Below are 23,697 nucleotides of genomic sequence, written 5' to 3' on the forward strand. Positions count from 1 at the left end.
TTTATTTCTCTGTCTGCTTTTCTAAGGATAGGCTGTGTACTGATATTTCTTATAAGGCCAGTGACTCTCACAGCTACCTCATCTACCCTTCTTCATATCCAATTTCCTGCAAGGACTCCATTTCATTCTCCTAGTTTCTCTGTCTCGCCCACATCTGTTCCAACGAAGCTACTTTCCACAATTGCTGTTCTGACCTGAATTCCTTTTTTCTTAACCGAGGATTCTCCTCATTGTGGTTGACAGAGTCTTCAGTTGTATCTGACCCATTTTTCTTCTTCCAAGTAATGTGACAGGATTACCTTTGTTCTCACTTGCCACCCCCTAGTCTCTGCACCCTCTGCCATTTCCAACACCACAGGGATAATGCTGCAGCCAAACATACCCTCACATCCTCTTCGCTGCAGCAAACCAAAAGGACAGTTTATTCCATTTCACCTAGTCCACTTCTCAGTCATCCACATCACCCTGTTGCCTTCCTATTACATCCATGCATTCTGAAAGGAAGAGAATGGAACCTGTGTTTCATTTTAGCACCTTACTGAAGAAGCAGGATGATCTATTGAATATGGAGATCGGTGGGGGCAGGGAGGAAGATAAGTTTCTGGGATGGACAGAAAATACGAGAGTTTGTGCAAGAAATGAGGTTGGTGTAGTTGAGGGCCACATCAACAATTGTAAAATGGAATTCTAGTTTGAAGAAAAAGCAAAACCTGTCAGAACATTTGTGTATGGAAGGTGGTATTGTGACAGCGATACAGATGCAGAGAAATCAGGGACGTGCAACATGGCCTTGCAGTGACCTGACAGGGCGGAAGTGTAATTGAGGTACTTTGCAAACATGAGTTCAGATAGTTGAATTTTGCTTCCTAATCCACGTCTTCATTTTTTGATGGTGGTCAGTCTAGAAATAACTTGTAGCTTAATGAATACTTAAACAATTAATCATAAATCAACTTTTGATTTGCTCGCTTGTATACCATCATCTCTGTTTTCTTTGTTTTTTATTTCCTTCGTGAGCTATCATTTTGTTTTTGCTCCTTTCAGGAGAAAAAACTTTGCCTCCTCTAATAACAAGGAGTTGATGCGTAATACCTATTGTACATGTTTGCCTACTTTTAAATTCAGTAAATCGTCTCCTGTCGGTAGTGGGGCCTTTCTATCTTGTGATACACTTTTCATTCCTTGCTTCAGTATATGCGTATAGTCTACTATTGGAAACTGCCCTGGCTTCACTACTGGGCATTTTGGATAGTCCATTCCATTTTTTTCAATATCTTGAATATTTTGGCAATCGACTAGCATTATTGAAATTTCCTCTGAACTTACTTTGATCAGAAATGGATTGTGCACTATTTGAAAATGTGATCTGTTCTTATAATGTAATTACAGCAATTTATCTTCTTTGCTTTTTAGCCAATCAAACTTGGGGATCACCTGAATAGCATATTGCTGAATATGTGTGAAGATCTGATGTACACACGAGTGACAATAAGGACTATTCTAGATGCTTGCAGTGCTCATATTCGGAACAGTAACTGTGCACCAGCTTTCTCATACATTAAACAGCTGGTAAAACTTGTCTTGGGTAGTCTAACAACTGTAAGTACTAGGCTGTGGAGTGCAAATATTTTGTGCATGAATTATAATTATGTGGTCATGGGATTTTAAGAATGGCAAAAATAAGTTCCTGGAAGTGATAATTCTGCACCCTTGTAAATTCATGAAACAAGGTGAGAGATTGAAAAAGACGTAACCAAGGCAAAAATGTTTGAGGAAGAAATGAATGATATATTTCTCAGTGAAATGTATCAGTAACTGCTTGCATGTTGGGCTGTAATATTTGCGAACTTCTTTTGAGGCAGCAGTGATTTCCCTTTAAGATTGACTATCGGTTTAATAATGGGAGACGTGCGTGTTCTCTATATGTTTTATTAGACTGAATTTTTAAACTAACGTTTTGAATAATGCCTGGCATTTCCCCTTTCATAGCTGAATCAGCTATCCTTAAATACAGTGAGCAAGCCAGATCGTAATCAGGAAATTCGTGATCGACTGAGAGGCAAGGGCCTTCCAATAGGTGAGGTAACAAAAGCATTTTACAATAAAGCTAAATGTGAACATGCTGGCTTAATGAGTGAACTAACTGTTTAGAATCTCCTTAGAGTTATAAAGTAGGCCATTCAGCTTCTTGAGCTTACTCCACCATTCAATAAAATCTTGATTGTTTTGATTACGGCCATAATCCCACATACTCGCCTAACCTTGATAATATTTTACCCCTTTGCTTAAAAAGTATCCATGTACATTCACCTTAAAAGTACAAAATGCGGAGGAATGGGATTTCTACAAAATGCGGAGGATTGGGATTGTGGGAGATATTAGCAGTTTGAATCGGAAATTAGCTTGCTGAAAGAAGACAGAGGGTGGCAGTTGATGGGAAATGTTCATCCTGGAGACGAGTTGCTAGTGGTGTACTGCAAGGTTCGGTGTTGGGTCCACTGCTGTTTGTCATTTTTATAAATGACCTGGATGAGGGAGTAGAAGGATGAGTTAGTAAATTTGCAGACGACACTAAGGTCGGTGGAGTTGTGGATAGTGACGAAGGATGCTGTAGGTTGCAGAGAGACATAGATAAGCTGCAGAGCTGGGCTGAGAGGTGGCAAATGGAGTTTAATGCAGACAAGTGTGAGGTGACGCACTTTGGTAGGAGTAAGCGGAATGCAAAGTACTGGGCTAATGGTCAGATTCTTGGTCGTGTAGATGAGCAGAGAGATCTCGGTGTCCATGTACACAGATCCTTGAAAGTTGCCACCCAGGTTGACAGGGCTGGTAAGAAGGTATACAGTGTTTTAGCTTTTATTTAAAGAGGGATCGAGTTCCGGAACCAAGAGGTTATGCTGCAGCTGTACAAACTCTGGTGCGGCCGCACTTGGAGTATTGTGTACAGTTCTGGTCACCGCATTATAAGAAGGATGTGGAAGCTTTGGAAAGGGTGCAGAGGAGATTTACTAGGATGTTGCCTGGAATGGAGGGAAGGTCTTACGAGGAAAGGCTGAGGGACTTGAGGCTGTTTTCGTTAGAGAGAAGAAGGTTGAGAGGTGACTTAGTTGAAACATATAAAATAATCAGAGGGTTAGATAGGGTGGATAGCGAGAGCCTTTTTCCTAGGATGGTGACGGTGAGCATGAGGGGGCATAGCTTTAAATTGAGGGGTGAAAGATATAGGACAGATGTCAGAGGTGGTTTCTTTACTCAGAGAGTAGTCAGGGAATGGAACGCTTTGCCTGCAATGGTAGTAGATTCGCCAACTTTAGGTACATTTAAGTCGTCATTGGATAAGCATATGGACGTACGAGGAATAGTGTAGGTTAGATGGGCTTGAGATCGGTATGATGGGTCGGCACAACATCGAGGGCCAAATGGCCTGTACTGTGCTGTAATGTTCTATGTTAAGTAGTTAAGGATCTTGTTTCGCCACCTTTTCAGAATGTTACGCCACGAAGACAAACAGCCAGATCAAATGAGCCTCCGTCTCCCTGAATTCGCAGCATCATCAAACTAAAACATTCACTGACCCTCAAAATTGACCCAATTGTTCCTACCAGGCTTTGTGAATAACCAATACCAGATCCAAGATTTATTGCTTAAACTAAAACAAATGAACAATTTATCATTAATAGGAAAGGTCACCAGTCCCGAAACGTTAACTGTTTTCTCCTTCACAGTTGCTGTCAGACCTGCTGAGCTTTTCCAGCATCTTTGCTTTTGTTGTTGTCAGTAATACCATTGGTTTAACTGAACAAAGTTTACGCAACAAGTTCATTGAATTAATGTCCATGATTTGAACCCAATCTTCTTTGATTCTGGCCCTTACTGAAACAAAGAGATACAGACAATCCTGAGATAGCAAGAACTGCTAATGCTGGAGTCAGAGATAACACAGTGTGGAGCTGGAGAAGCACAGTAGGCCAGGCAGCATCAGGAGAGCAGGAAAGTTGAGTTTTGGGTTGGGACCCTTCTTCAGAAATGGGGAGGGAGAAGGAAGCTCAGAAATAAATAGAGGGGGGGGCGGGGTGGGGCTAGGGATAGTAGGTGGGATGGTGATAGGTGAGTGCAGGTAGGCAGTGGTTGGGGATTGGTCAGTGAGGTGGGGTGGCAGATAGGTGGGAGAGAAGATTGACAGATCATATCAGGTTAAGGAGATGGGGATGAGAGAGTCGCGCGATGAGGCCGGGGGTGGGGAGATTTTGAAACTGCTAAAGTCCATGTTTAGGCCATCAGGCTTTAGGTTTCCAAGGTGGAATATAAGGTGGCGTTCCTCCAGTTTGCGGGTGGCCTCATTGTATCACTGGAGGAGACAAGCCTGTACGTGTTTTGAATTCTACATTGCCATCTACCACCAATAGCCATGATTCACTTAACATGAATCTATCTACCTCTGTCTTAAAAATATTCAATGATTTGATCAACGTAGGAAAGCAGGTATATTTCTAGTGCTTAGGACCTGCATGTGTGCAAGAGGTGTTTACAGCTGCAGCGGCAGCTCCTGGAAAAATGATTCTTGGAGTTGAAGTGGCATATGGGGTAATCGCAGAGTATTTGCAAGGCAGAGACATCGTCCATTGCAGGTTTCGAGAGGTGGTCACAGCAGAGTCAGAATCTACAAGCAGGAAGGGAATGGGTGACCACCGGCAGAGCAGGAGAGCTAAGCAGGCAGTGCAGGAATTTCCTGTGGTTAATCCCCTGCAAAGCAGATACACAATTTGGATACGATTGAGGGGAATGGCCTCTCAGGGATAACAGCAGCAGCTAAATTCATGGCAATAGGGTTGGCTCTGGATGTGAGTTTGCTCGCTGAGCTGGAAGGTTCGTTTTCAGACGTTTCGTCGCCATACTAGGTAACATCATCAGTGAGCCTCCAACGAAGCGCTGGTGTTATGTCCCGCTTTCTATTTATCTGGTTAGGTTTCCTTGGGTTGGTGATGTCATTTCCTATGTTGGGTTGGCTGTACTGCAGAGGGAGGGAGAAATAGGCATGGAAATTCTATAGTGAGGGGAATAGATAGGCATTTCTGTGGCCACAGGATGGTGTGCAGCCTCTCTGGTGCTAGGGTTTTGGAGTGGTTGCAGGACATTCTGGAGGCAGAGGGCGAACAGCCAGTGTGCGTGGTACGTGTTGGTGCTAATGACACAGGGTAATAACAGGGCTGAGGTCCTGAAAGAAGAATAGAGAGAGCTAGGAAGTAAGTTGAAATGTAGGACCTCAAGGGTAGTTATCTCAGGATTATTACCAGTGCCACAAGCTAGTCAGAGTAGGAATAACAAGATATATAGGATGAATACATGACTCAAAAAATGGTGTGACGAAGAGGGTTTCAGATTCATGGGGCACTGGGACTCGTTCTGGGAGAGATAAGAACCTGTACAAATCAGATGGGGTGGTTAGTAGAAGCGGGGATGGTATTTCGTACTGTGTTTGGGGAGAGTTTAAACTAGTGTAACAGAGGGATGAGTACTAGAGGAATAGGACAGTAGATGCATAAATTGAGAGAGAGATTGAAACCAAGGCAAACATGACAAATAACAAGAACAGTCAGGGAAATGCTGCTGAAAAAAAAATAGGGGAGGTAGTTTGAAGTGCATATGTTTCAATGTGAGAAGCGTAATGGGCAGGTAGATGAAATTAGAGCTTTGGATATTGAAGAAGATTGTGAGACGGTACAGCAGGATATGGATCACTTGGAGGCATGGGCAGAAAAATGGCAGATTGGAGTTCAGTGGGGACAAATGTGAGGTAATGCATTTTGGAAGGTCAATTGCAGGTGGAAATTCTACAATGAACGGTAGAACCCTTGAGAGGGATCTGGACGTGCATGTCCACACATCACTGAAAGGAGCAGAACAGGTGGATAAAAGGTAGAAAAGGCCTGTGGTATACTTGTCTTCACTGAAAGGTGCATTGAGTATAAGGATAGGCAAGTTATGCTGAAGCTTTATAGAACTTTAGTTAGGCCACACTTGGAATATTGTGTACATTTCTGCTCACCACACTGCGAGAAGGATGTGGATGCTTTGGAGGGGGTACAGAAAAAGTCTACCAGAATGTTGACTGGTATGGGGGATTTAACTGTGAAGAAGTGTTGGATAGACTGGGTTTGTTTTCACTGGAATGTAGGTGGTTGAGGGGCAACCTCATAGAAGTTTATAAGATTATGAATGGCATGGATAGAATGGAAAGTATGAGGCTTTTCAGGGTGGAGCGGTCAATTACTAGGGTACACAGGTTCAGGTACATAGTGATGGTGGTGTGTGGGGGTGGCGCAAAGTTTATAAGAGATGTGTAACGCTCACACAGGAGGGTGGTGAGTGCCCGGAACGCACTGCCAGAGGAGGTGGTGGAAGCAGACAATAGCAGCATGTAAGAATGACTTGGACAAATGTGTGAACAAGAAGGGGAAAGAGGGATACAGATGTGCAGACAGTATTCGTATGGAAGGGCAAAATGTATCACTGTAGGGTTGGAGGGCCAAAGGGCCAGTTCCTGTGCTGTGTTGTTCGTTGTGTCTCAGAAGGTGGAGAACAGCTAGTTCTAAAGTTATACAACCCTCAGGGAAAATAATTCTCCTCTCTTTCTCTTGAAAGGGCAACCCAAATTTAAAGCAGTGCCCTCAATTTCTGGACTGACCCTGGAAAACAAACATCCTTTCCATGTCCATCTTGTCAAGACTGTTTAAGATCTGTCATATTTCCAACAAGCCACCTAAAGCCATCTAAATTCCAGCACAAACAAGACCAGCCTGTCCAACCTATCCTCATTAGACGACCCACTCCTTCCAGGTATCATTATAGCAAACCTCCTCTGAACCGTCTCCAATGTGTTTAGATCCTTCTTAAAGAAGAGGGCCATAAGTCGTACAGCATTTGAGATATAGCGTCATTGATTCCCTGTATGACTGCAGCATAGCATCCTACCTTTATGTTCAGTTCCTCTCAAGACAGCATCCCATCAGCCAACTTGATTACATGCTGTACTTGTACAGTAACTTTTTAATGACTCATGTACTCTAACTCATAAATCCTTCTGCACCTCTGAATTTTGCAGTTGTTCACCATTTAGACAATACTCTGCTATTTTTGTTCCTCCTGCCAAACTGAATAACACATTTTCCCATGTTACATTCCATCTGCCACATATTTTTGTCCACTCAATCGAGTCATAACTGTCTATGATTTCCTTGTCTTTTTCTCAATATATTTCTCTCTCTATCTTGGTGACACCTGCGAATCTAGCAACTCTGCCGTTATTCCCCTTAACATAAGCCATTGGTGTAAATTCTAAAACTTGACAACCCAACAGACCCCAGTGGACCTTCACTTGTCACATGCTGCCTACTAAGACAAAGACAATTTACACGCATTTTCTGTTATCTGCTAGTCAACCAGCTGATCTTCTATCAATACTTAAAAACTAGCCCCTGTACCATGAGTTTTTATTCTGTGCAACAACCTTTGATGTGGCACCTTACCAAATATCTTCTGGAAATCCAAGTATCGTACACCTTTAAGCTCATCTGTGTCCGTGGTGCAGAACTCTTTTGAAAAGCTCCAGTAGATTGGTTAAACCTAATTTCTCCTTGATTAAACAATAATTCCTGTTTCTAGTTTTTGCCAGAAGAGAAAAGATTCTCTCTACGTCTGACCTGTTTAATAAAATGAACCACCCACAGTCTTTGTTTTTCATCTTTCTGTTGAATATTGTTGGTTTGAAATAAAAGGTCTGTATTTATTTTTAACAGAGTGTGTAATTGTGAAATCATGTGTAATGACCTTACATCAGCAAGTGATGTAACCCCACTTTATGAAGCACTGTCTCAATTTCTCAAGAAATCTGCTTTTACTATTAGTAATTCAAATTAAAATGAAACTAATTTACAAAGCACTGCATTAAATGTAAAGATAGAAAATGTGAAAAAACTAGAATGCCCTAACATTTGATAAAACATTTTCTTTCCATTTACAGTATATTTAATTCTATTCTCAAGTGAAATGTACTTCAAACTGTATTGTTGCTTGACATTTTCTCATTCAATGATATCACATTAAGAAGAAAAACAGGAAGTGATTCACAAATCTGAGCATTAGGCAATGGTGTTAGGTATTATCTGTTAAAAGAATGAGTAAACTCACTCAGATAATGCATTAACTATACGAGAACAAAATACTGGAAATGATAGAAATTGGAAATAAAATAAATGCTGGAAAGACTGCAGCTTTTATGATACAAAAGCCAAATGCAGTGGTAATGAGTAACCACACAAGATATGTCAGGATGAGATGTGAATAGTAGAATGGCAGCCATTTGAATGCCATAATGATGCCACCCATAGGTTGCAGGAACAGCAACTCATGTTCGGCTTGGGAACCCTGCAGCCCAATGGTATCAATGTGGATTTCACAAGCTTCAAAATCTCCCCTCGCCCCACTGCATCCCAAAACCAGCCCAGCTCGTCCCCACCTCCCTAATCTGTTCTTCCTCTCACCTATCCCCTCCTCGCAATCTCAAGCCGCACCTCCATTTCCTACCTACTAACCTCATCCCACCCCCTTGACCTGTCTGTCCTCCCTGGACTGACCTATCCCCTCCCCACCTCCCCACCTATACTCTCCTCTCCACCTATCTTCTCCTCTATCCATCTTCAGTCTGCCTCCCCCTCTCTCCCTATTTATTTCAGAACCGTCTTCCTTTTCTGAAGAAGGGTCTAGGCCTTAAACGTCAGCTTTTGTGCTCCTGAGACGCTGCTTGGCCTGCTGTGTTCATTCAGCTCTACACTTCGTTATCAAAGTGTATAATGTACTACTTTTTGTTTTCAAGTCTACTGGGAGACATTGACATAGTGGTAATGCCACTGGACCAGTACTCCAGAGGCCAAGGTCCGTGCTCTGAGTCATGTGTTGGTGAATGTGAATTCTGAAATAAAAGCGAGTATCAGTAATGCAGTCCGTGGTTGTTTGTAAAGATCCATCAAAATTCGTATTGCCATCCTTACGTGGTTCAACCTTCATGTGATTCCAGAACCATACTGATGTAGTTTACTCTTGACTCGCAATGGCCTTGACATAGCACTCAATTCAAAGGTAATATTTAATGGTCAACAAATGCTGGCTTTGTTAACAACACGTAACACCCATCCCCTTTGTGCAGCATTTTACTTAATATAATTCTTCATCATTGTAGAACCCCACAGTGTGGAAACTGGCCATTCAGCCCATACTGACCCTCCGAAGAGCATCCCATCCCCTTAAACTGCATTTCCCATGGCTCATGCACCTAACCTCCAAATCCCTGAACCCTTTGGATTGTTAAGCATGGCCAATCCACCTAACTTGCACACCTTTGAACTGTGGGAAGAAACTGGAGCACTCAGCAGAAACCAATGCAGACACGAGGAGAATGTGCAAATTCTACACAGACAGTTGACCAAGGCCAGAATTGAACCCGGGCCCTTGGCACTGTAAAGCAGCAGTGCTAACCACTGAGCCACTGTGCTGCCCTAAATCACCATATAGTTTAAAGTGTCATCAGACAAGATTCTAACTGGTCAAATAGAATTGTTTGTAAAACATTATGAATGATCTTTGGAAATGCTGCTCTGCATTGTATGGGATTTTGACTTATCTATTTCTCTGTTATCTGTCATTGGATTCATGTACTGTATGTGCATGATAATCAATTCTATCATCATTATTGTGGTATGAGTATCTTGGTGATTAGGTAATCCTAAAAACACACTTTTAAATAAACACAGCTGTGGAAAAAGTTACGCTGTAGAGGAATCTTTCTGAAGGCAGGCAAAACAAAAGCCTAGGTCAATGCAGGATAGAACTTTTTACCAATGTGGAGAGTGAGGTAGTTGATTTGGCGACTAGGGTGCTGAACCTTAATAAAGGAAACTATGAAGGTATGACGTGTGAGTTGCCCTTGATAGACTGGGGAAAGTTACGTAAAGGGATGATGGTGGATATGCAATGACAAACATTCAAGGAATGCATGGGGAAATTGCAACAACTGTTTATTACTGTCTAGCACAAAACCAAATGGGTAAGAGGGCCAATCCATAGCTTACAAAAGAAATTAGAGATGGTATCCGATCCAAGGAATAAGCTTACAGATTGGCCAAGAAAAATAATTCTGAGGATTGGGCATAGTTTAGAATTCAGGAAAGAATTGCCAAGGGATTGATTAAGAAGAGGAAAATAGAATACGAAAGTAAGCTTACAGGGAGCAAAGACTGACACTTAAAGTTTCTATAGGTACGTGATGAGGAAGAGATTGAAGACAAATGTAGGTCCCCTACAGATAGAAATGGGGGAATGTGTAATAGGGGACAAGGGAATGGCTGAAAAACTGAATACATACTTTGGTTCTATCTTCACAAACGAGTTCACAAATCAGATACCAGAAATATCAGAGAATGCAAGATTTGGTGAGAGGGAAGAATTGAGGGAGATCAATATTAGTTGAGAAATGGTGCTGAGAAACTTGTTGGGATTGAAAGCGGATAAATCCCCAGGGCCTTATAATCAACATCCCAGAGTTCTTAAGGATGTGCTGCTAGAAATAATGGATGCATTGGTGGGCTTCTTCCAGGCTTCTGTAAACGCTGGAGTAGTCCTTGCAGTTTGGAGGGTAGCTAATGTCACTCCAATATTCAAAAAGGGAGGAAGAGAGAAAAAGAATTATAGACTAGTAAGTACATTGGTAGTGGGGAAATTCTTGAATCCATTATCAAGGACTTTACAGCGGAGTATTTAGAAAGCAGTTAGAAAGCAGTGTCAAGGTCAGAGAGTCAGCATGGATTTATGAAGGAGAAATCATGCTTGACAAATCAGTTGGAATTCTATGAAGGTGTAACTAGTTGAGTTGACAAGAGGGAGCCAGTTGATGTGGTATATTTGGATTTTCAGAAAGCGTTTGACAAAGCCCTGCATAAGAGATTATTGTGCCAGATTAAAGCACATGGGATCGGGGGAAGTGTATTGAGAAGGATAGAAAACTGGTTGGCAGATAGGAAATAAAAAGTAGGAATTAATGGCTCTTTTTCAAATTGGGCGCCAGTACCTAATGGGGTGCCACAGGGATCGGTGCTGGGACCCTAGCTGTTGACAATGTCTATTGATTTGGATGGGGGAACAAAACGTAACATGTCAGAGTTTGCAGATGATACCATTTTGAGTGGGAGGGTGAACTATGACAAGGATGCAGGGATCCTTCAGCATGATCTCGACAGGTTGGCTGAGTCTGCAAATCAATGGCAGATGCAGTATAATAATTTGGATAAATGTGAGGTTATTCCCTTTGGGAGCAAAAACAAAAATGCAGATCACTACCTGAATGGCTGTAAACTGGCAGAAGGGAGTATGCAGCGGGATCTGGGTGTCGTTGTGCACCAGTTGATGAAGGTACGCAAGTAGGTGGTTAAAAAAAGGCAAATGGTATGTTGGCCTTCATTGCGAGACATTTTGAGTACAGGAGCAGGGATGTGTTGCTGCAGTTGTATAGGGCTTTGGTGATGCCACACCTAGAATGTTGTGTGCAGTTTTGGCCTCCTTTTCTGAGAAAGAATGCTCTTGCTCTCGAGGGAGCGTAGCGAAGGTTTACCAAGCTGATTCCGGGGATGGCGGGACTGATTTATGAGGAGAGCTTGACTAGTTTGAGATTGTTTTCGCTGGAGTTCTGATGAATGAGGGGGGATCTCCTAGAGACTTATAAAATTCTAACAAGACTAGATAGGTAGATGCAGGGAGGATGTCCCTGAAGATGGGTGTGTCCAGAATTAGGTGTCACAGACAGAGGATTTGGAGTAGACTATTTAGGATGGAGATGAGGAGACATTTCTTCACCCAAAGACTGAGCCTGTGAATTCATTACCACAGGAAGTAGTTGATGCCAACACTTTGAATGTATTCAAGAAGTGGCTAGATATAGCACTTGGGGTAAATGGGGTCAAAGATTATGGGGAGAAAGCAGGATTAGGCTATTGAGTTGGATGGTCAGCCATGATCGCAATGAATAATGGGGCAGGCTTGAAGGGCCGAATGGCCGCCTTCTGCTCCTATCTTCTATGTTCCCATGGTAGGAAGGGATGGAATGATGATTTTCTGTAAGATTTTGGATGGGCCTTAAGCCTAAACTGTTGTATAAAGTTAGTGTTGGTCAAAACAGTTAGCTATCCTATTGAACTGAACAGCTCAGGCACTTAGGAATACTTGTAGGTTGAGCAATTGCTGACTGAGATGTTTGCTGGTTTAGCTAAATTTATAAATGCATGTTCTGCCTTTCAAATGCATTCTGCAGGAAATTCAGGAGAAACAACCTTGTCCATTTCAAGCCCACCGACTCCCACAGCTACCTAGAATACACCTCCTCCCACCCACCCTCCTGCAAAAATTCCATCCCCTATTCCCAATTCCTCCGCCTCCGCTGCATCTGCTCCCACGATAAGACATTCCACTCCCGCACATCCCAGATGTCCAAGTTCTTCAGGGACCGCAACTTTGCCCCTACAGTGATCGAGAACGTCCTTGACCGCGTCTCCCGCATTTCCCACAACACATCCCTCACACCCCGCCCCCGCCACAACCGCCCAAAGAGGATCCCCCTCGTTCTCACACACCACCCCACCAAACTCCGGATACAACGCATCATCCTCTGACACTTCCGCCATCTACAATCCGACCCCACCACCCAAGACACTTTTCCATCCCCACCCCTGTCTGCTTTCCGGAGAGACCACTCTCTCCGTGACTCCCTTGTTCGCTCCACACTGCCCTCCAACCCCACCACACCTGGCACCTTCCCCTGCAACCGCAGGAAATGCTACACTTACCCCCACACCTCCTCCCTCACCCCTATCCCAGGCCCCAAGATGACATTCCACATTAAGCAGAGGTTCACCTGCACATCTGCCAATGTGGTATACTGCATCCACTGTACCCGGTGTGGCCTCCTCTACAATGGGGAAACCAAGCGGAGGCTTGGGGACCGCTTTGCAGAACACCTCCGCTCGGGTCGCAACAAACAACTGCACCTCCCAGTCGCAAACCATTTCCACTCCCCCTCCCATTCTTTAGATGACATGTCCATCATGGGCCTCCTGCAGTGCCACAATGATGCCACCCGAAGGTTGCAGGAACAGCAACTCATATTCCGCTTGGGAACCCTGCAGCCCAATGGTTTCAATGTGGACTTCACCAGCTTCAAAATCTCCCCTTCCCCCACCGCATCCCTAAACCAGCCCAGTTCGTCCCCTCCCCCCACTGCACCACACAACCAGCCCAGCTCTTCCCCTCCACCCACTGCATCCCAAAACCAGTCCAACCTGTCTCTGCCTCCCTAACCTGTTCTTCCTCTCACCCATCCCTTCCTCCCACCCCAAGCCTCACCCCCATCTCCTACCTACTAACCTCATCGCACCTCCTTGACCTGTCCGTCTTCCCTGGACTGACCTATCCCCTCCCTACCTCCCCACCTATACTCTCTCCGCCTATCTTTTTTTCTCTCCATCTTCGGTCCGCCTCCCCCTCTCTCCCTATTTATTCCAGAACCCTCACCCCATCCCCCTCTCTGATGAAGGGTCTAGGCCCGAAACGTTAGCTTTTGTGCTCCTGAGATGCTGCTTGGCCTGCTGTGTTCATCCAGCCTCACATTTTGTTATCTTCTACGCCCTCTTCCAGGTCATTTATAAAAATGACAAACAGCAGTTGACCCAACACCGACCCTTGCGGTACACCACTAGTAACTGGTCTCCAGGATGAACATTTCCCATCAACTACCACCCTCTGTCTTCTTTCAGCAAGCCAATTTCCGATCCAAACTGCTATATCTCCCACAATTCCATTCCTCCGCATTTTGTACAATAGCCTATTATGGGGAACCTTACTGAACGCCTTGCTGAAATCCATATACACCACATCAACCGGTTTACTCTCCCCTACCTGTTTGGTCACCTTCTCAAAGAACTCAATAAGGTTTGTGAGGCACGACCTTCCCTTCACAAAACTGTGCTGACTATCCTTAATCAATTTATTCTTTTCTAGATGATTATAAATCCTATCCCTTATAACCTTTTCCAACACTTTACCAACAACTGAGGTAAGGCTCACTGGTCTATAATTACCAGGGTTGTCTCTACTCCTGTTCTTGAACAGGGGAACCACATTTGCTATCCTCCAGTCATCTGGCACTATTCCTGTAGACAATGACGAGTTAAAGATCAATGCCAAAGGCTCGGCAATCTCCTCCTGGCTTCCCAGAGGATCCGAGGATAAATCCCATCCGGCCCAGGGGACTTATCTGTTTTCACCTTCTGAAGGATTTCTAATACCTCTTCCGTCCTCAATCCCACCTAGTCTAGTAGCCTGTATCTCAGTATTCTCCTTGACAACATTGTCGTTTTCTAGAGTGAATACTGTTGAAAAATATTCATTTAGCGCTTCCGCTATCTCATCTGACTCCACACACAGCTTATCACTACTATCCTTGATTGGGCCTAATCTTACTTTTGTCATTCTTTTATTCCTTAAATACCTATAGAAAGCCTTAGGGTTTACCCTGATCCTATCCGCCAACAACTTCTCATGTCTCCTCCTGGCTCTTCTGAGCTCTCTCTTTAGGTCTTTCCTGGCTACCTCGTAGCCCTCAAGTGCCCTAACTGAGCCTTCACATCTCATCCTAACATAAGCCGCCTTCTTCCTCTTGACCAGAGATTCCACCTCCTTCGTAAGCCACGGCTCCCGCACTCTACAGCTTCCTCCCTGCCTGACAGGTACATATTGTCCAGTTGAAGCCTAAAGAATGGAAACAACTTTGTAGAAACATACAGTACGTTTCATATTCTGCTTGCAAAATTCAGATTGATATGTAGTTGACAGCAGATGCCATAGCTGGCTGTTTGTTACATTGACAGTTGTCATTTCTTGAGATTTAGAGAGGTTGGCAAGCCTGTGAAGCAGTAAGGTACCGGTGACGTGAGACGTGTGTGAACGGGGTATACACTAGCATTTCTCCTCAGCTGATCAGATTTAAAAAATGCTTATTGAGGCATGCACAGTCCACAGTAGGAAGTGCAATTAAAAATATATTTCATTAATTGTAGAATCATGTAAAGAAAGTGAATTAAAGAGAAGGAAAGAAACACCTCTAAGAGAGAACAGTTTTTAAAACAGTTCAGCAATAATTAAGATTAGAAGAAATGACTCAGCTGTATGAAAAGTATATTTTCCAGTCTCAGAGAAATTGTTTTATAGTAATTAGGCCCTATCAAACTATTAAAAATTCCCTCGTGTTTGAGTGGGCAGGCCCTAACTAACTTCAACTGACGTTATGAGTGCATACCTACTTGACATACCTACTTATCCATTTGAATACTTATCTCTCAGTGAAATAACCAGTGTAATGAAACCTGTGAAGAAATAGTGATTTGAACAGCAACTTCCTGACTTATGTATTTAACTGCACCTAGACAGATGCCTTGAATTGTTTTCAAATAACTGTTTTAAGTTGAGAGCTAATCAATTGACTGTTATTCTTATCACAAATTCTGTTGCAAAGCTTGTTGTCATTTCATGATGACATTATGATTTTTGCCTCAAATGAAGTAGTGGAAATCTATGGCCTGAATCTTGAAAGATAAAGTGGATAATCATTTTAGATTTTACAAAAAAGTTTCTACTAATATCAAACATTTTTTGTTGGTATATTAGATGTCTTGCATTCATGGATGCTTATCTTCAATCAGAAAACATGTTCAGCTATATGCTCATAAGCTAACATACAATTTATTTTGTTTTATTTTTCCAGAAAGAAATAAGAAAGAAACTCCCAAGGGAACAGAAAATTACAAAGCACAATTCTGTGAACCGACCTTACTGAATCGAGGACTTAGTAAGTCCATGGGATTTTTGGCGATTACCGATAAGAAATCAGACATTGAGTCTTACCATACAGCCTCTGGACAAGAAGATACAGTGGAAAGGTACAACAAGCCTCGATCCAGACCTAACTGTTTGGATAGGAAGCAGAATTCTGTTGATGATTCTAGTCACCGGAAGCTCTGGACCTCAGCAGTTGATTTGGATCTGTATGGTAGCAAAATGACATCCTCTGGGGATAATACTCCTCAAAGAAACACTTCTCCACTGGGAAAAGGCAGACAGATTAAGAGCATCACCCAAGCCAGAGAACCAAAGTACCGAGACCTTGGGCAAGTGCCAACTACACTAGGTTTTCAGAATCCTCCTCCAACATCACAACTTTCTACCTCATCAGCTCTTTCAGGGGCTTATGAAAGGATTAAAGAACGACAGAGGAAATTGCGAGTTCTGAGAGAAGCAATGGCTATGGAGGGTAAGAACAATATTAAAACATATTGCCATCCTAAGACTTAAGATGGGAGATACTGTCTGTGATGGTGGAAGGAAAGTGTTTTCCCTTGATACAATGCATTTATTCAGATGTCGCAAGGCATGCACCACCATTTGCTAGATAAAGCTATCTCAGCACTTTGTAGCTTAGAAATACCTTTGTCAACCTTATGGACAAAATATGGAGCTGATAATGCAGCAACAGAAACAAGATGTCTGGAGCTGATTGAACAGTGCAACCAGAAGTATCTCTCAACCAATTTTATTTTATGATTACAAAATAAAGAATGTGCCCAAAAAGTAGGGTAAGTTAGAGTGATTACATCAAATGAAAGACACAAAAAATTAATTTAAGGAAGAGAAAAGCATCAGAAAAGTAAGAAATGCATTTTTAATAGCTCCATTAAAAATTGAAAACTTGACGATTGTAATGGCTAATTTTCACTGCCAGAGAGATTGATTAACAGTGACAATTGTCATGTCATTAAATAGGAGCAGAAAATAGGAGCAGCTGAAAATTGCATCTATGGGTTTAATTCACGACTACCATAAAATGGAGCAGTTTAGGACATTCCATGCATGTCAATGATGAAGTAGACAGTGAAATATTGTTTTTGTTTGGTTGCCACCAATGAAACAACATAACTAAGACTTCTGGATACCTACCTTTCATTGCTCATCTCCCCCTCTCTGACCCACTTTGCATAAGTAATTGTGACTGTCATTATCTATACGTTTACTTTGATACAAACGTTTCACCCATTGTTTCAGATTGGAGAACTTCATAATAATTACTTAGCTTGTGCCACGAGTTCCTGTTTGTCTCTTTTCGGTATGCAGGTTTAAATTTTTTTCTATCATTCATTTCTGTTGAGGATATCTAATCATTGGAGACACTAGCACTCTAATTGGGATAGAACTTGCTAAGGAGGAAATCAGAAAATATGTCAGAGTATTGACTCATCACTGAATATGTGTCATCTTTATTCTATACCAGATTCTGTTTCCTACACCTTTGTGTTCACTGACCTATATTGGCTCCGTGTCATCCAAGATTTCAGATTTGAAATATTGATTCTCATGTTAAAATCCTTTCATGTGCTCACCCTTCCCTGTAACATTGCCCAGTTGTACAACTCTTCAAACTCCATACACTGAGCATTAACTTGTTTGCATCACCCCTTACTGTTGACCTTCCACTGGTGAGACTGTGCCTTCAGTGGGTTTAGGTCCTAAGATCTGGAATTCCTTTCCTAAATCTCCTTCCTCTGATAGTTTTCTTGAAGGTCTTTGAGCAAGCTCGTAGAGACACTTCCTAATATCTCCTTCGGGGCTATGAATCGCTTCTGATCTGATTCGGAGTTTCTGAAAACCTTGTAATGTTTTCCCAGAGGAATGATATTCTGTAAATGCATCATCTTACTTTTAGGAAAGATATTGCAAAGTATTTCTTCTTCTGATATCAAGAAAAGTTATTGGTGCCACAATTTATTTTTTTTCAAAAAAACAAGTAGACGGTGTTTTCTTTTCATTCTTGGGAGGCAGAATTTTCTGGCAAAGAGAGTATCTATTAACCATCTCCAGTGGGGAAGCAGTAGGGTTTCTGTAGAGGATGAGATGATCTGTAATGAAGGAAATTATTTGTATCTGAACTGTTTTAGTGGTATTTGTGAGACTTCATTTTGTCTCCGGATGTTCGTTGTGTGTTTTGGCAAAAATGACTGGCTTTGTCTAATGAAAATCAAAACATAACAGAAAGTGATCACTGTTCCAGTTTAGAAATAAAAAATGAACTCTCCATATAGGCAGAAGGTTAGTGAGCATCAGTGTAGGTAGATGGCTGGTTATATTGTTTTAGGTGTGCCACTGATTTTCAGAACTCTAGCTACTTTTAAGCTTTCTAACTCCAAAACATGAGTTCATGACAGTATTCTGTGTGGTTTACAGCATAAGGTGCGTCTTTACAAAGATTGTTTCTGTAATGGAACTCCTGTTCTGATGAGGTTTACCAGCATGAGATCCTTCTGTTTTCTAAGCTGCAATACCAAACGTGCGATTTATAGACAAAACCAGCATAAAGTCCTAAAAACATTTTGATATGAGTAGGCTACAGTCTTAAAGGAGAACTTAAGTTCCGTCACTAATGGTAGTCATCAATAGTTCATATTTGCTGTTTTAAGATATCTCAAAGTAGAAGTAAAGCTAGTTTGCAGAACTCATTTTGTGAAAGACTTAAGTCCATGGTAATCCTGGCCTAATTATGAAAGCCCAGGTGGAAAACCAATTTAAAATTCACCTGTTTTGCAGCTTCTCCAGGATTGCAAAGCAGGAAATCGGTTTGATTCCCCAATTGCATCCTCTCTGCCTCCCTAACAGCAAGCTGAGTAATTGCAATCTGGAATGCTTTGCTGCACAGTGTGCTGGGAGTAATTTCAGTGGATACATTCGGGAAAACTTGAATTGTTATCTGAATGTGCAGGTCGAGTAGCAAATTTACATTTCTTGGAAGCAAGATTAATGGAGTTAGGGGTCTGTTTTAGTAGCTGTGGCTAATTTTCTCCCTGACTGCATTGGGGGTCTACCTATGCCAGATGAACTGTAGTGACTTAAGCAGATAGCTCACCATCAAGGGCAGCTAGGGATGGTCAATAAATGCTGGCCCAACCACCATGCTCACATGCCACTAGTCAAAAATCCCATCTCCAGTGAGATCACTAAAATCTCACTCGTTGCTCTTTCCACACAGACATTAAAACCTTTTCTTTTCAAGCATGTGTCTACATTATTATTCAAATTTACTAATGAATCTGAATACATCATCAGACAATACATTCCAGATCATCATAACATGCCTTAAAACAAAGTCCTCCTTCTTTCTCATTTTGTTCTTTTGCTAATTATCTTAAATCCGGTTTCCTCTTGTTACCAGATCTCCTGCCAGTGGAAACTGTTTCTCTTTGATGTAACTGCTTATATTTTTGAACTTCTCTGTTAAATTTCCCTTAACCTTCTCTCCTTTTGTATCAAGGAATCCCAGTGTTCCCAGTATCTCATAACTGAAGCCTCTCATTGTTGGTATCATTCTTTTACATCACCACTGTATCTCTTCCACTTCCTTGACAACCTTCCTAAAATGTGATGCCAAGAATTTAACACATGACCCCACCAGTGCTCCATTGTGATTTATAAAGACCAAGCATGACTTCTCTGCTGTTCCCATTCATAAAAATGAGGATTTATATTTTAACATTCAATCAAATTTGTCCTACCTCTTTTTAAAGATTTACGTACATGAGTCCAAAGTGTCTCTATTCCTGAAATCCTATAAAATTGTTCAATTTAAATTATATTGTATCCTTTTTCTTCTTTCTAGACACACTTGCCTGGTATTAAATTTCATCTGCCTTGTGCCTGCTCATCCCAACAGTATGTTTCTCTTGAAATTATTTAGCATCCTGCTGATGGCACATTACTTTTCCAAATTTTGTGTTACCTGGAAAACATACCTAATCCAAACTTTTAGTCAGCCACATTACATCTGTGGTACAGCTATAAATTCCTGTTGAACAGAACTTCAGTTGTTGATCACTATTCTGCTTCTGTCTCTTGGCCAATTCTGTACACACTTTGCCATTTTTATTTCAACATGAGCTTCAGTTTCTGTTAATGTCAATTAAATAGCATGTTATGTACATTTATCAAAAAGAATGTCAAAGCAGACTCTGGCAACTCCAAACCCCATTAGCCTCACTTCAGTAAATGTAAGATGCTAACATTGATTATCAAGATTAAAGCTGGTATTATCTTTGCAGAGAAAAACAAACACCAGGGAAGATAATGGAACCGTTTTGCAGAATACAGATCTTTTGGACAATAGGAAGAGACCAAGATATAGTTGCTGATGGTGCATGGTGGGAGATAGTTTGAAGGGAAGCTAATGCTGAATTGCAGAGTCATTAAGTGTTACCACAAAAGAATCACACTTTTGTTTTAGCATGTGAATGTTTTGATTTCTCACTGATTCAAATTTGTCCAATCACTGTGCAATTGTTACTGACCATCAAGACCACTTCCAATATTTTCATGTCATGGCTTGATACTGATTCAATTAAATTTGTGTCGATACACAATCATTTTACGATAAGTAATTGTTTGCAATCAGTTTTAAAGAGAAATATGTATGATTTTACCAGTTAAAATTATGTTTTGAAATATAATATTGTTAATACAATTAAAAGTACACTTTCAGATTTCAGGGGGATGCTAAAATTGGCCTTGGTATCCCGGATTTGAAGAGAACCAAAACCAAGGCATACACACTTAATTGCAACCAATTATTGAAAATTACATTTGTTGCTATTTGCTTCTTTCCACTTGCCAAGTGAGGTCTATCTGCAAATAGGTGCAGCACCAGGCGTACCTGAAGATGAGGTATCAACCTGGTGAAGCCACCAAACTGGACTACTTGCACACCAAACAGCAAAAGTAGCCAGTAAGCGATCCCACAATCAGCCAATCAGATCTAAGCTCTGCAGTCCTGCCACATTCAGTTGTGAATGGTGATGGACAATTAAACAACTCACTAGAGGAGGCTCCACAAATGTCCCCATCCTCAATGACGGAAGAGCCCAGCTCATCAGTGCAAAAGGTGAGGCTGAAATATTCGCAGCAATCTTCAGTCAGAAGGATCCATCTTGACCTCCTCCAGTGGTCCCCAGCCTCACAGGTACCAGTCTTCAGCCAACTTGATTCACTCCACACGATATTAAGAAACGGTTGGAGACACTGGATACTGCGAAGGCTATGGGCCCTGACAACATTCTGGCAATAATACTAAAGACTTGTGCTTCAGAACTTGCTGCTTCCCTAGCCAAGCTGTTTCAGTACAGTTACAACACTGGTATCTACCCAACAATGTGGAAAATTGCCCAAATATGTTCTTTACTCACAAAGCAGGAAAAATCCAACCCGGCAAATTAGCGTCCCATCAGTCTACTCCTGATCATCACCAATAAGAGAGAATCTAATTGCCGTCCCTTGACATTCAACAGTGTTACCATCATTGACTACCCCACTATCAACATCTTTGGGATTATCGTTGACCAGAAACACAACTGGATTCACCACATTAACAGAGTGACTACAAGTGCAGGCCAGAAGCTAGGAATACTGTGGCAAGTAACTCACCCCCTGACTTCTCAAAGCCTGTCCGTCATCTATAAGGCACGAGTCAATAGTGTGATGGAATACTTCCCACTTGCCTGGATGAGGGGAGCCCCAACAACACTCAAGATTCTTGATACCATCCAGGACAAAGCAGCCTGCTTGATAGGTACTACATTCACAAGTATCCGCTCCCTCCGCCACCAATGCTCGGTAGCAGCAGTGTGTACTATCTACAAGATGTGCTGCAGAAATTCACCAAAGGTCCTCAGACAGCACCTTTCAAATCCACAACCACTCCATTTAGAAGGACAACAGCATCAGACATATCGGAGCACGACCACCTCCGAGTTCCCCTCCAAGTCACTCACCATCCTGACATGGAAATTTATTGTCGTTCCTTCATTGCCGCTGGGCCAAAGTCCTGAAATTCCGTCCCTAATAGCATTGTGGGTCAACCCATAGCAGGAGGATTGCACTCGTTCAAGAAGGCAGCTCACCACCACCTTCTCAAGGGCAGCTAGAGATGGGCAAGAAATGCTGGGCCAGCCAGCGATGCCCACATCCCACAAATGAATAGAAAAAAAATTGGTGTCTATATTTAGATTTGAATCTTGTGTTTAGTATTAATTTTCAAATCTTTTTATAAAAACACATTGCCAGCCTGGTGCAAAACATGTGGAAAAAACAGTATCAGTATTAGCCTGTTCTTTTTGTTTTAACAAAGTATCCAACCATCCAGGTTATGTTTACTTAAAAGCACGTTTGATCAGGTTCCAGAAAATGTTGTCCAACCCAAATCGAATGTTCTCAGCAATCCGTCCACATAGGAAGAGATTGTCCTGACTTAAAAATATATTTCAAAAGGATAATTTACTCAAAAATGTAACGATGGTGTAAGCTTGCCTGATTCCCGAGTAAAACCCTTGAGGTCTTTCAAGAATTTTATTCTCTTGTTGTGATTTTTGCTTTTACAGTGTGCGCACTGAAATTGGCGAAGGGTTCACTATGTTATGGTGAAGGGTTTTTATGGCCTAAATCTTGAATGTAAAGGCAGGTGCAATCAGATCATTATCTATTTCAGCACTGCTTTGATGATGTTTCAGCCAATTTCAGTAAATTCCAACTTAAACTGTGGAAAATTCTTGATTTTTTTAAAAAATTCCCACTGATGCAAAATTTTGTCTTCTGTTTGGCCCCAATTCTGTTTTGGGAAAACAATGTTACTGCTCTTCTATCATTATCCGTATAGCAATTTTATCCTGCAAGGAAGGTGGGAGAATGTTGTTAATGCTGTTCACAATATGCTCGTAATATATATGTAATGCAAATATAGATTCTAGGCGACAAAATATTTTTTGTTAATCATACATTTCTGAAATGTTCCTTTCCCTGCTTTTGGCAATGTAAAAATAAAAGTGCTTCTTCTATAATTGGGAGCGTAACCACTGTCTGAAACTGCTTTCAGTGAATCAGATGTAATGAGGTATCACATAAGCATCAATAACTAAATTGCCTCATTCTGAACTGTTTACAGTGTTTTTTTGGAATTTGCTAAAATGTGTAAACTTTATGTATGATTAACAAAAAATGTTGTAACTGGCATGTTTCTTTTAGGCTGTTGCTTGACTCTACGTTATATGCATCTTTTAATGATGGTGATATTTCAGTGGTTCCTAATCTCACTGTCTGATCAACCCATTTTGGTGAAAGAATATAACCAATTCTGATGTTGTTATTTTTGAAATACTGTAACTTTGTGGAAAAGTCGTTCCTACGTGCACATTAACGCAATAACCAACAAAATAGTAAATCTAGTGGTGATAAAGCAAGCCAGTATTGATAATGAGTAGTATGTGAGAAAGTACAACTCTCTTCCCTAGTCCACAAATGAGAATGCTGTTAACCCTACAAATTGGCATAATTTTACCAACCCATGTCCGAAATGTGGAGCAGACTTGATGGGCCAATTGGCCTAATTCTGATCCTATATCTTATGGTCTTATTGTCCATCCATTTTGGTCACCAGAGTACCATTTATTTTCTCCAAGAGCCAGTAATATCTTTTTAAAAGAAAACCAGCATCCCCCTATAGATGTGCTTATAATGTTT

General features: G+C 41.6%; 1 protein-coding gene across 9 annotated transcripts in view; it reads left to right on the forward strand.

Moving 5' to 3' along the window:
* ptpn13 (protein tyrosine phosphatase non-receptor type 13) overlaps nt 1–23,697 on the forward strand; it is a 224,979-nt gene that overhangs the window by 69,821 nt on the left and 131,461 nt on the right. For all 9 annotated transcript variants that reach the window (XM_048534137.2, XM_048534197.2, XM_048534154.2 and 6 more), the window contains exons 5-7: nt 1,414–1,599; nt 1,990–2,077; nt 15,860–16,405. In XM_048534137.2, the coding sequence (XP_048390094.1) occupies nt 1,414–1,599; nt 1,990–2,077; nt 15,860–16,405 (820 nt within the window). The remainder of the gene's footprint in view (nt 1–1,413; nt 1,600–1,989; nt 2,078–15,859; nt 16,406–23,697) is intronic.

This window comes from Stegostoma tigrinum, chromosome 1 (assembly GCF_030684315.1).
Source record: "Stegostoma tigrinum isolate sSteTig4 chromosome 1, sSteTig4.hap1, whole genome shotgun sequence".
NCBI lineage: Eukaryota > Metazoa > Chordata > Chondrichthyes > Orectolobiformes > Stegostomatidae > Stegostoma > Stegostoma tigrinum.